General features: G+C 38.3%; 1 protein-coding gene across 2 annotated transcripts in view; it reads right to left on the bottom strand.

Moving 5' to 3' along the window:
* Positions 1-14,002, bottom strand: part of gpc5c (glypican 5c) — a 217,465-nt gene that overhangs the window by 189,488 nt on the left and 13,975 nt on the right. For both annotated transcript variants that reach the window (XM_079819171.1, XM_079819172.1), the window contains exon 2: positions 172-333. In XM_079819171.1, coding sequence (XP_079675297.1) covers positions 172-333 — 162 coding nt within the window. The remainder of the gene's footprint in view (positions 1-171; positions 334-14,002) is intronic.

Below are 14,002 nucleotides of genomic sequence, written 5' to 3'. Positions count from 1 at the left end.
TTGTACCTATACTGTAAAATGTATCTACACATACAGAGGCAGCTGTTGCTCTATCCATATGAATTCTTCCATTGATCCATCAATCAATTCTTGTCTACATCTACATTATTTATCCATCCATTTCACTTTCATTCATCCCTCTACCATCCATCCATGCATGCATCCATATACCCTGGAAGGCGGCGGCATGTTCAGAAATGAGATATTTCAGCTCAAAGCTGTATGATCTGATGTTCTGGGTGGTGTCTCTCAGGACTGCCGCTCTGTAGCTATCTTCCATTCTTCGTGTACAACATGATGGCCCAGCGTGCTTGCACACCGACAGGTCCACACCTACAATAAAAGAGAGAGAGAAAAAAATAGCCGCACTTGTTAGACAGAAGTTGTGCAAATAACATTAGTGACACAATATAATTAATAAATAAACTGCCTTGCACCAATATGACCATTCGCATGCATTCATGCAACTACTAGTGATCCTGAGGCTTTGCCTAGTGCATTGGAGAGATCTGGAGGGTGAAAAGATAGTATAATGAAACCTGAACCTCAGAAAGCTCTTGCACTCTCTTCATGGCTGCAACTTAATTACTCAGGATGCACCACGTGCTTTGGGTCCCAGAAGGGTTAAGACAGTTAAAGAAGCATTGAACCCCATGCCCCCACGAGCCTAGGCCTCGTGTGGGCATGTGAACTTTGTATGGCTGATATCTGTACACTCAAAATATCTATAGTCTGTGTAAACTGTGCAAATGAAAACAAAAACAACCATCTTCAACATAACATCACATGCTATAAAGCTGTAGTTTAACACACGTTAAAATAATGGTTTCGGCATTTTCCTTTGCAAACATTCCAAAATGGCTTCCAAGCAAACTTTCCGAAATGGAAAACTCACTCAATAGACACATTATGGTGCATTCTGAAAAATATTCCAATTCATTGTCACTCATTATTCACAACATTATGAAATGACATTAAATGTTTGCTTACTGTTTCCATAGTTAATTAAATGAGTGATTCAAGGCTTAAAAAAGAACCACTGCCACTTTCATTTATGATGCTGCATGGGAAAATGTTTTCATAGCCATTTTCACTCTGTAAAAACATCCCTCAGTGTTACACAGTGTTTGAGAACATGTTGCAACTAGGGTGACCACCATCAAACAAACCAAATGTGGGACGATTACTAAGTTTGTGTGGGACATGTTACCAACACTAAAACATAACCTAAAACTGTTGTATAATCTTAAATTCACTTAAAATCACTGAGCCCAAAGGCAGCAGGCATCCTGCAGATAACTATTTTTGAAACAGTTCTGACCAAGTGCAACTAAAATCCAACTAAATAAATAATGAACAAATAAAACAACATGAAATTAGTTAATTGACAGTCTTATATATTCATTTATATACAGAATTATCCATTCGTTTTCTGACAGGGAACACATGGAACGAATCACCGCTCCACATTTTGATTGACAGCCGTCACAACCTACTAGTGACCGTGTTTACTCCATTCTTTTCAACCATTGGATAGGATTTAAAAAACGTCTGTTGTATTTGTGTTAGGCGGGATGTTACTTCTGACGATCACCCAGATAGTCTGAAATTATCCTCTGACCTGAGGGACTTCTCTCAAAATGTTAGAAAGGTATTATAAGAAAACCAACTATGCCAGCACTGATTATGTTAATGGTTAGTAAGGTTTTACTGTAGCAATTTTAAAAGGTTGATTGTAGACAGTATGTATAGGGTTCGCTTAGGCTGAAGTGTGAATGTAAATGGGGTTGTAAATATATAGTGAGTTATATATATATATTGATGTTTCGATGTATATATTTTATTGTTTTTATTGTTTTATCTGCCCAGGGACTGCGGATGGAAATTAGCTGTAGCTAAATCTGGTGTAAAGCATCTTTTCTTTTGTAAGATTAATGTACTTACACATGGTCCATGTCAAATAAATAATAAACTAAACTAAACGAAGCGCTGTTAAGTATAGGTAAAAAAAAGAATGCAGCAAAAATAATAAATAAAATGCTTTCTTAAAAAGGCAAAAGAACGCATGCATGTTTTCTCAATATGATCACTAAAAACCAACAGACTGATGAAAATGCGGGACATTTTCTCAATATGCGACAAGCGGGACAAGGGGTGAAAAAAAATGCTATGCGGTATAACAAAGCGGGAGGGGTGGTCACCCTAGTTGCAACCCTCCTCCCCAACCTAGGCTCATTAGAGAAGCGTGCCTCGAATACATTTGTATAAAACTCCAAAATTAAACCTATACAATTTATTGCATTTCCAGCTGAAATAAAACACCAACAACTTGTATTCCTTTTCACAAAGACTTTTTTTGTGATATATATGACCTCAAAACACTTTTGCTGCATGATTTGTAAACTAATACATTTTGATGAACCTATAAACTATTAGCTTTGTTAAAGAAGAGAGAGAGAGAGAGAGAGAGAGAGAGAGAGAGAGAGAGAGAGAGAGAGAGAGAGAGAGAGAGAGAGAGAGAGAGAGAGAGAGAGAGAGAGAGAGAGAGAGAGAGAAAAACGCACAGCAATGGAAAAACTGAGATATAAAGACTGTTCATGATGACTGATGTTAGGCCTGCGAGGAAGGTTCATTCCACTTTCATGCTGTACAGACGTCCACTATGTACTTTAGAGACTCAGGTCACTACTGTGACTCTTGGGACATTATTGAAGAACTATCTGAGATTGAGTTTCACTAGCTGTGTGGGCAGACAGACCGTCAAATACAAGTAAAAACCACAAGCACCTGCTCTTTAGGACGGTGTGAATAACAGTGGTCTGGTTTTAAAGACACATGCATACAGGTACATGTGATAGGATCATAAAATCCACTGCTGACAAGACATGCCTTAGAGATGATGGAAACAGCACATATTGACCTTTAATTAAAAAAATAAACATAATGCAGCATTACTAATTGAAATTTTGATTGGTAGATTAAAATATTTGTTAACAGCTAAATATGAATGCACATATTAGGGCTGCACGATTAATCGAAAAAAAATCACGATCTCGATTCAAACATAAATGCGATCTCATTTCTTAATGTTGGCGATTCTCTTCCGTGTATTTCCCTCAGATCATGCTGCGTTCACGTGTTATTGGTCACACCAGAGCTTGTCACACTCACACAATAACCAATTAATCATAAATCTCCACTTCTCTCCTCTCCCTCATTGACCATGTTTCGCTGTTACTGACGTGTAACAAGACGGCAGGGCAGACCTAAACGGAGTCAGATTGTAGCGGTAAGAGGTAAAAATTAACCGCAAACTGTGTACGCACGCACGGCAGACAGGGAGAGAGAGCGAGAGACCTTGCGTGTGTGTGCTAGTGTGCACCTAATGAAGCGCATGTAAGACGGAGAGCATCCTGATTGGCTTGTTTCGGTAAGTCAACCAATCAATTGTCAGTGTGGGCGGGCTTTTATCTCTTCTCCCGAACCGAATTAATCAGTTCAGTGTATCTAGAAACTGGAGCGCCATGGCAGAGGGAGAGTGCCCAAAAAAACGAAAGTATAAAGTATAAACATAATGACAATCTTGCACGCTGTACAGTTTGTTACTGACATGTTATGTTTGAGTTAAACAAGTTTCATTTCATGTGCATATTTTTCAGGTCGGCTAGTTGCCAAGGCTACATGAAAACAACAAACTGCATATTTTTCAGGTCGGCTAGTTGCCAAGGCTACATGAAAACAACAAACTCCTTAGACCTGTTTAAAGTTGCAATGAAATATAAATAAAAGCAGTTTACATAAATAGTATAAGCAGCTTATGTAAATAGTAAAAGTGATCTACATAATTTTACTTTTTTTTTTTTTACAAATAATTGCATAGGCCTATAGAAATTATATATTAATGATATATTATATTATAATATACAAGTAAAGTCATGTTCTGTGGTGAAATTCGGGATACTTTTCCTCCTTTCATGTTTTTTTTTTTTTTGGGGGGGTGACTTTTTTCAGGTTGGGATGTCTGTAACACTGTCTTAGTACATTAAGCCACGTTAAGCGTTTTCTTATAACATTTTAAAAAATATATATTTTATTTATAGTTTTCATTTTTTACAAAAACAAAATGAAACAACGAAATAAGACAACAAAAACCCTCTCTCCACAAGGCAAGATATTAAATAATCATTAAAATAGAAATAAACAGTAATAAGCATATATTTACATCTAGTCTGTCTACATTTGTTGTTTCTACATTTTAATTTAATTGTAACCAATTACTTTTATTTAAAATTGATACATTTTTTTTAAAATATAAGAAAAAATGAGAATCGTGCAAGAGAATCGTGATCTCAATTCCCATGGAGAAAAATCGTGATTCACATTTTAGCAAGAATCGTGCAGCCCTAGCACATATGGTTAAAAAAAAATTCAGAATGTGGACATACACCATATTGCCAAAGGTTTTGGGACGCATGCCTTTACATGCGCATGAACTTTAAATTACATCCCGTTCTTAATCCGTAGGGTTTAATATAGAGTTGGCTATCCCTTTGCAGCTATAACAGCTTTAACTCTTCTGGGAAGGCTTTCCACAAGGTTTAGGAGTGTGTTTATGGGAATTTTTGACCATTCTTCTAGAAGCGCATTTGTGAGGTCCGGCACTGATGTTGGACGAGAACGCCTGGCTCGCAGTCTCCACTCTAATTCATCCCAAAGGTGTTCTATCGGGTTGAAGTCAGGACAATCAAGGTCCTCCACACCAAACTCGCTACTCAATGTCTTTATGGACCTTGCTTTGTGCACTGGAGTGCAGTCATGTTGGAACAGGAAGGGGCCCTCCCCAAACTGTTCCCACAAAGTTGGGAGCATGAAATTGTCCAAAAATGTCTTGTTAGTATTAGGCTTGCTAAGATAGTCGGTGTTGCCGGTGTTACCGGTGTCCAGACTCAACACCGGTTACATCACTTGCCCATCGTGGCACCGCCCACCGTCTTTTTGATTTTTTTTTTATAGTAATAAAATAATTTAGTTCAGTTAGAGAACAGACAATACAAATAAAAACTGAACGTATCTGCTTAATAAAGCAGGATCCGACCGTGAGTCTCGGCAGCGGCAGGAGTCATTCATCAGATTTAAGAGTGAGGAGCTGACTGTGATGATCGCGGAAGATTTGGTTTCAAAGTGAAACGTAAAAGCGCCTATTTAAGGGAGTTTGTCATTTGTTTTGTTGTTGTGTTTTTCATTAAAAATAATAGGCTAATGAACCCACAATTCAAGCAACCCGCAGCCGAATTGGCGCTAATTCAAAACCGAAAGTAAAATGTGCACGGCCGCACAGAGCGCGCATTGTTTACTGTCGCCTGGCTCCGCAGTGCGAGCCTCCGCGCTACGCTGACTGCGCGCATTTATTTTTGCCGCACGCACCCTCGCGCTCGTGCGGGCGCGTCGAGTATAAACGAGGCTTTACGGACGAACTGTTATTCATTCATGGCGTGCATCTCAATCATAGATCAATGCTTGATCAGTGCCCTGACTACTGAACTAGGGAACTGATTGAGACGCACCCATGGCCTCACAGAGCGCACATTTACAGACGAGCTGTCATTCACGGTGTGTGAATACGCAACACTGGCGCGTTTTCAGTTCAGAGCGGTCGTGTGCATGTTACTTTCGGTTAGATAGAATTAGTGATTTAAAAACCTCCGCCGGTGATACCGGTATTACCGGTGTTGTCACACATCAATTAACCGGTGGGAAAATTTCCTCACCGTCACATCCCTAGTTAGTATGCTGAAGAATTAAGAGTTCCTTTCAATGGAACTAAGGTGCCAAGCCCAACCCGTGAAAAACAACCCCCCCACACCATAATCCCCCCTCCACCAAACTTTACACTTGGCACAATGCAATCAGGCATGCTTTACACCACTGCATCCAACGCTTTGGATTGCACTTGGTGATGTAAGGCTTGGATACAGCTGCTCGGTCATGGAAACCCATTCCATGAAGCTCTCTATGCATTGTTCTTGAGCTAATCTGAAGGCCACATGAAGTTTGGAGGTCTGTAGCTATTGACTCTGCAGAAAGTTTGGCGACTTCTGCACACTATGCGCCTCAGCATGCACTGACCCCGCATGATTTTGCGTGGCCTACCACTTCATGGCGGAATTGCTGTTGTTTCCAATTGCTTCCACTTAGTTATAATACCACTAACAGTTGACTGTGGAATATTTAGTAGTGAGGAAATTTCACGAATGGACTTATTGCACAGGTGGCAACCTATCACGGTACCACGCTTGAATTCACTGAGCTCCTGAGAGCAACCCATTCTTTCACAAATGTTTGTAGAAGCGTCTGCATGCCTAGTGCTTGATGTTATACACCTGTGGCCATGGAAGGGATTTAAACAACTGAATTCAATGATTTGGAGGGGTGTCCCAATACTTTTGGCAATAAAGTGTATATTGACTAGAAAATAATTAGAGGTTTTACTTAATGTAACAAGGAATTCCATTAAAGATTTACCTATAAAAAGCTAATGTAAAATAACCATTCTTCATGAAGCAAGAGAGAGAAAGAGAGAGAGATTAAAGAGCTTCAAGGATCCATTAACTCAGCAGGAATCAGCTAATGATACAGGAGTTGGCAGAGAAAGAATTAACTAAGAGGCCCTTGAATAACAAACATGCATGAAATAAAAATAATTGTTCAAATAAAAGGCTATTTATTATAAATAATATAAAATTAAAAAGAAAAAGTTAATTTGAGTTTTATAGTAGAAGCTTAAATTATCATAACATGCTTAAAAATTGTTATATAATTGTTTAAGCATGTTATAATTTAAGCATGTTATAAAATTATTATAACATGCTTAAATTATCTAAAGATGTGGAAAACACACAGAGAAATAAATAGTGCGTCTAGAAAAGGGCTTTTTAAACTGGGGTTTGATGGCTGCAAAGAGATTTTAGGAAGTCCGTGAAAATTGAGAGGAAAAGGATTCTATAAAATGTATGTTTGGAGCTGTCTTAATGTGTGCACTTTACACTTTACTGATGTTAATGAAATCATGTTTTGTTTTGTTTTCACATTCAACAAATAGAGATTACCATTTCGTTCTACTTCCTAAAGACTGGTCATAATAAATCATTATCAGCACTAGTTTTGAGGGAGGGGGATGATTTGATTTAGTACAATGAAAGTCAATTAGGTAAACAATAATTTAATTTTGCTAATTGTACTGTAAAATCCAACAGTTGTTCTTACTAACACTTTGTAGTTAACTTTACTTAATGTCCAATAATTTGTTGAACTTACTTAAAACAATTTAGTAATCTGAACTGTTTGAATGCTATGCCATTGTTACTCAGAAAACCCAAGTTAACATTACTTGACTGGTTTGAGTACCATTTTGCAAAGCAAAAAATAAAAAAACAGCCGTTATCGTTCTCCTTAGTTGCATTTACTTATTTTCCAAAGTCATCTTGAATGTTATTGTCAATACAACTAAAAATTTTGGGAGAATGTCACATTTGATTTCCTAATACGGTTATTTCCTAATTCGTTATATATTATTATAAAATTGTAAAATAAAGCCAAAAATAGTCAAACAAAGCATTCATTTATTCATGCCGCAATGCACTCTGGGAGTACACTTCCTCAGATCAAAGATATAATTAAGTTGACAACCCAGGGGAAAAAAGATGTACTAATAAATTAATTAAAAATGCATTATAGTATATTTGTATTGTACTGAAAACATACTCAAGTACATTTTTTATGCATTTAATAGAAAACTTAAATGGTTTAAGTAAGAAGAACTTGATACAATTAAGTTATGCTTACTTAATTCAATTGTGCAAACTCTGCCTTAATTCAATTAAGTAGACTAAACAAATTTGCTTTCATGGTGACTAATATAACTTAATAGTTAAATAAATTGTTTAAATTAGCTTTATGCAACAAAATTTTTTTTTACAAAAGTTGTCAGCTGGACGCATTTCAAAAGGTACTAATATGTACCTTCAAGGTACTATATTATGAACCCTTTAGAGGTAAATAAGGCACAAAGGTGTATTTTGTGCCTTTTTTCTGCAGATTGAAGAAAATATATAGCTATCTTTAGGAAAGATAAATGTCTTCTGGTTTAGAAGACTTTCTGAAACCATCTCTGGCATCTGTCTCTCTTTTCAAGCCTTAATTAAGAGACGACAGAATGAATTCTGCCCCTGGTGAGTAAATTAGGACCCCGGCAGGAGTCTGTGGTTCTGCCTGAGTGGACACTTCCTTATTCTGGGGTTCAAACTTAGCCAACCTGATCCTATAATCACCCTCAGGTGACAAAAACCATTCACTTGGTTTAAGTCTTTATTCTGTTCTTATTTGCAACATTACAATGATCAGCAATGACCAAACTTCCCACAACTGGTCAACCAAAACGACTTGTGTAAAACCCAAACACGACATCCTAAGTGAGGGATGAAAATGTTATAGTTTATTTAGGTTAAGACTTAAGCAATTTCCTGATGCTTGAAGTGCAGAAGCAATTTTAAGGGAAAGGAAAGTCATTAAAATAGACAGCAACCCAACTGATTTAACCCCTGGCTCCCCCCAAGGTTTTTCTCAGGAAGCTCTCACTGCTTTGAAGTGCTGGCGTACGCTGGAACCAGCAGGATATTTACCCACAACTGATGTGCTGTTTTTGGGAGGAACCATGGTGAAAGAAAACATCTCTCTAAAGACCTAGGCAGCACACCTGCATTTCTCAAAGCCACAGGCGTGCGGCTCCGGTGTTTGGCTTTGTGGAGAGCTGGCTGGCATTTGCGCCCACAGTAAGAAAGTGAAAAGCTGATGCAGAGGAAAAGCTGGCGAATTGGGCTGAAATCAGAAGGAGAGGGAGAAGTGTGGAACCTCAAAGTATTTTGCAGACACTCATACAGGAGCCCAAGTTTAGTTAAAGTCAAATCTCAAGCCAGACAGGAGCTTTGATCACCACAAAATGACCACTATGGCCATTGGCACAAGTCCTCATGACCTTAAAGCGTGTGCAAACACAAAGCGGTCCACATGAAAACAGTTAATAACTTAGAGAACACACCACCTCAAATATATACTGTTTCCTAGTCTTAACCCGCTGGTGCTTTTTGGTCTAAAAATGGTATGTTTTGGTTTTTAAGAATTTTTAAGAACCATGGACAGATTCGAAATTGAAAAGGTTAAATGTTTTTTTTAAAAAATAGTCACACTTGAACTGTTTGCGTTAAAAAATGAGCGCATTGGAAATGAATGGGAAGTGAATTTCATCTAGTGGAAGCGTTTGGTACTGTGTCCAAACAAAATCTTACTGAAAGTTTTTTTTTGAGAAATCAACCTCGAATTTGGAACACAACTTGCTTAGATTTATGGCTTTGATTTGTTTTCCACAGTTTTAGAGTAAAACATGTTTTGGAAAATAGATATTTAATATAAACATTTTAAAAAAGTATTTTTATGCATTTTTCGTAATAATAAACTTAAACTTCTATAACTTTTTTCACTTCAGCAATAATCTGCCAAAAAGAGACCAAACTTAAGTCTGTGCTCTAAACTTGCATTCAAGATTTTGAATTTTCATTTTCAGATTTATGCTCAAAAAGTGATTAACAGGTAATAAATGGATCATAACTATTCCATAAATATAATTTAGTACCATCAAATCTGTAATACTACACCTACAGTATAAGCACAAAAAAAAGGTAAAGGCGTGTGAAGCAAGGCTCTTGTATAAGGTGCAATTTGGGCTCTCCATTTGACTACTCTGCAATGTTGAATGTGAGAGAGGAATAAAAAAAATTATAAAACTAAAATATAGTACAATCATTTCATTGGGGGGGGGGGGGGGGGGGGTCATTTTTGACCGCTATGTGAGCACCAGAGGGTTAAGTATATACTTGGAGTCGGGTCAAAACAGCAGGAATATCCTTACCTGGCCTCAACAGTTCAAACATGGCAAATATATTCCCCCCTTGACCTGGCCCTTAAAACATACCAGGAATTCTTGTATCAGACTCAAAAGACTGAGCAACCACAGTCACATGGGTACTAATGTCTAAGAATGTCTTTAATATGAACTTTTGGTCCACTTTTTATATACTTTGAAGCAAATATTTTGACATTTCATCATAACTTTAAAATACAACATGCCCTGCTAACATTTTCAATGGTCCCCCACAAACAAAGTCGGGACAGTTGACGGAATTATCACTTGCACAATCGGGCGAGTGTTGCATCATCGCTAAAGTTTATCATTTGCACGTCTTTTTAAGTCTTACCAAATAAAAAAATTCACCCAATATAAACAATTCAGTACTCGCGCGCTCTCTGAGAGATGGTTTTCTCTGTGCGCAAACAGCTTGCGAGTAACAAAGCAGAGTTATTTTTTGCGGATTATAACAGTAATAAATGCATGTGTAACAGTATTAGGGATGCACCGAATCCAGATATTTGGGGTTCGGCCGAATACTGAATCCACTGGTTAAGATTCGGCCGAATCCGAAACCGAATACCGAATCCTTCTCCCATCCTCAGTCCATTATCACAGTACACACATTTAACCGTTAACCGAAAGTAAGAACTTTGACCGATTAATACTACCAGTTAAACGGTTTAAATGTTTTTAAGGCTTTTTTGTTTGTTTTTTGATGCATGGTTAAGAAAAATATGCTGTATAGCGTTATTTGTTCACTCACAGAGCGCGTCGACTTGTGCAACCACAAACCAGATATATCTTGCAAAATGAAGCAATGGAAAAGCTTACTGTGTGTGACCATTTCGACAGAAAAATACAGCAGTAGTACAAGCTCCTGACTGGTGGAAAGCAATTGAACGGCGCTTCCCGAGGCTGGCCACTCTAGCGAGGCGGGACATCAGTGCCATCTGATGCCTTGTTTAATGCTTTTAATAGTGTGGTTTTGGTCAAGTTTCCTAAAGTAAACATTGTCGCGCATGTTCTTCTCGCCACGGTTTCCTGATGGTTTGTAGAAAAATTACCCTGAGTCGTCCTCTGTCGTTTCAAAGTACAGCACAATGGAGAGCGCAGGGGGCGCGCGCGCGCTGTCAGCCGAGGCTTGCGCGCTGCGGAGACAGAAGGATTGAGGTTGTTTTCTGCCGCGGGTTTAACTGTCAACAGGCTGTGCTCCAGACTAACCCACATCACTTAGACATGTTACTTAAAAAACAAACAAACAAACAAAAAACATACAAAGGTGTGGATTGAGGTAGCCTAGGCCTTCTATTTTTATTTGACAAAAAAAAAAAAAACGATTCCAGTTCTTCAAAGCTTACGGATTCAGTGTATTTTCGTTTTGTCATCTTAATTTGGTAATTATTTAAGTGAAAAATATTTAGTGTAGGCCTATGTATTTTATTATTTTTATTTATATTTTATCTGATCTATATGCGGCTGTTTGCACGGTAAAATAAAATACATTTTGGCTGCTGTCTGTAGATTCCTTCATGCACAACTCGTATTCTCTCGGATGTTTCATATGCAAATGTTTTAACAGCGGCTGTTGTTTAGGGTCCTTGTCATCACGAGACAAATCGGCATTGCAAATTGAACATGAAGCTCGACTTGAATCGCCTTCTTTTGACTTAAAGTACTGCCACGTTTTCTGTTCATGAGTTCCATTTTCACTTTCAACGGTGCCGTCATTACGTTCGACCAGCGGGGCGCGCATAGTGCAAGCCTAGGGTTCGGGTTCGGTGGAAAAAAATTCTGAGGTTCGGCAGAAACCGAACCCCGTCAAAAAGCCCAATATTCGTCCGAATCCGAACCCGAATCCTGGATTCGGTGCATCCCTAAACAGTATAATGGATCCGTGCATCTATTAAAGTGACAGAAGCCTTATGCAGTCTGTTATTAATGTTGATAAAACAACAAAAGATATTTTTAATTGTAAGAAATCAGGATTAATATTTAATTCATACAGGACTAAAAGACTATCCAGTGTTATCCCAAAAACTTCTCTTTATTTCTCTTTATTTCATTAGTACCTTTATTCTATTGCATTTATTTGTGCTACTATTTCATTCAGTTTAATTCAAAGATTGAAATCAAGCTTCCTTGTGTTGTGTAAACTCTTGAGCAACAAACTTACCCTGTAAAACTTTACTAATTTTTTTTTAAAACAAATACATTGAGTGAGCAAACATTTAGGTCAAATAAATGTAATTTTCAACAATCAAAAAAAAGACCCTTTAATATGCTCAAAAATGTTCCCTTAGAGTTTGAACATACAACCTTTCAGTTAAAGACACGCAATAGTAAACAATTGAAGCCCAAACCACCCAGGATAATGTTTCTCAGAATACACCTCCATGTAGTTTAAAAATAATAAGTATACTCAAATGTGTATAAGCATCAATATTTGTAAGCAACCAGGCTCCTGTTGAGAGGTGGGGGGATATATAATTTGGGCTTTCCACATGAGTACTCTGCAAAGCTGAAGGTGAGAGGGGAATAAAAAAATAAAGCCAGGACCTCCAATCCAATTAAAGTCTGTGATAGCATGTCAGACACATAAGAAGATCAGGGGGAGACTGAGATCAGTTCTTACCAAGACTCAAAGACAGAACTAGACAGATTGAGCTGGTAAATGGGGGACAAACAACCCTACTGGGTACTGACTGAATTCCTGTATCTCGAACAGTACAGTATGGTGCCATACGTGCAAAAATGTAAATTAATGGAGACTGTAATACTTAGAGATGCTCCGATCAGCATTTTTGGGGCCGATCACCGATTACCGATCACCAAGATCATGATCTGCCGATTGCAGATCACTGCCGATCACAGAATGGCAGGAGAATGGGAATCTTTTATCTATAATCTTGCAGAGTTTGCACCATTTGTAGAAATGAAACTAACTCTAAATTAAGGAGAACCACCAAGTGTTTATTTTAGAAAATGAGATAACTTAAGGCTACTGTAGGCCATCTTTCCCAAATAAATGTATATAATAAATGTATATAATTATCTCACCTAAATATTTGATCATGCAGTGCATTTTTGTTTTTAAAAACAATTTTTCAGGTAGGCTAACATTAGTATTGAGGTAAGAAATACTAAAGACATTTAATAAGAAATCAAATGTAAATTAATATTGGTCTTCCCTGAATAAATTAAATTAGATTAATCCTTACACTTAAGGTTGCAAAAGTTAGTCATTCAAGAGCAGTGAGTGTCATAAAGGCTAATCAAACAACACAAGACAAAGAGAAACTCAGAGACAGCAGCAGTTTATTTGACAGCTGTCACTTTAAGAGTGAACACGGATAGGTGCAGTTGCACAAACGTTCACTCGCGAGTCACGACGGGGTTTACGTGCATACTCGTCAAGACGGTCATTTAGTACATACATTTGTGTGTATCTGACCATTTCAGCGCAATTTGTACTCGCAAGCTTTTTGTGAGATGGCGGGTGTGTGTGTGTGTGTGTTTGTGTTTGCGCGCGCGTGCACGGTCTGGAGAGCGCGCGAGTGCACGGTCTGGAGAGCGCGCGACTCGAGTGCTGAGCAGTTTGAACCATAGACCGTAAAAAAATATGGACGACGCGACTTCATTGACTTCCGTTGACCATAGTTGAAGCTTTCATAGGCCCGCTCATGGCGCTGACATCTTGGGACAGAGTCTGCGCAGTAGCGATCTCGGGACCGGAGTTGCGCAGTAGAGAACAGGAAGTAGAGGCGTTTACTTCCTTGAAGGCGGGTAATCTGTTGAAGTTTGAAACTATTGGATCTGCCCAGAGCCACTCTGGATCTGCCATAACCAATCGCTAAGGTTTGGTCGTGGCGTATGTCATGCGGCGTTCGCCTTTTGTTTCTCACATGGAAGTCCGTAAAAATAAATGTGCATGCCACCTCAGTGATAAAACCAAAAACTTGTGCATGCGGATGGTGATTTATTTACAGTGGAGGGGAGGGTTTGGGGATTGGGAATGCGCTGTTCCTGTGATCCTTTAACATG

Source organism: Gobio gobio, assembly GCF_949357685.1.
Source record: "Gobio gobio genome assembly, chromosome: 6".
NCBI classification, from domain to species: domain Eukaryota; kingdom Metazoa; phylum Chordata; class Actinopteri; order Cypriniformes; family Gobionidae; genus Gobio; species Gobio gobio.
This window is presented reverse-complemented; position numbering and strand designations above follow the sequence as displayed.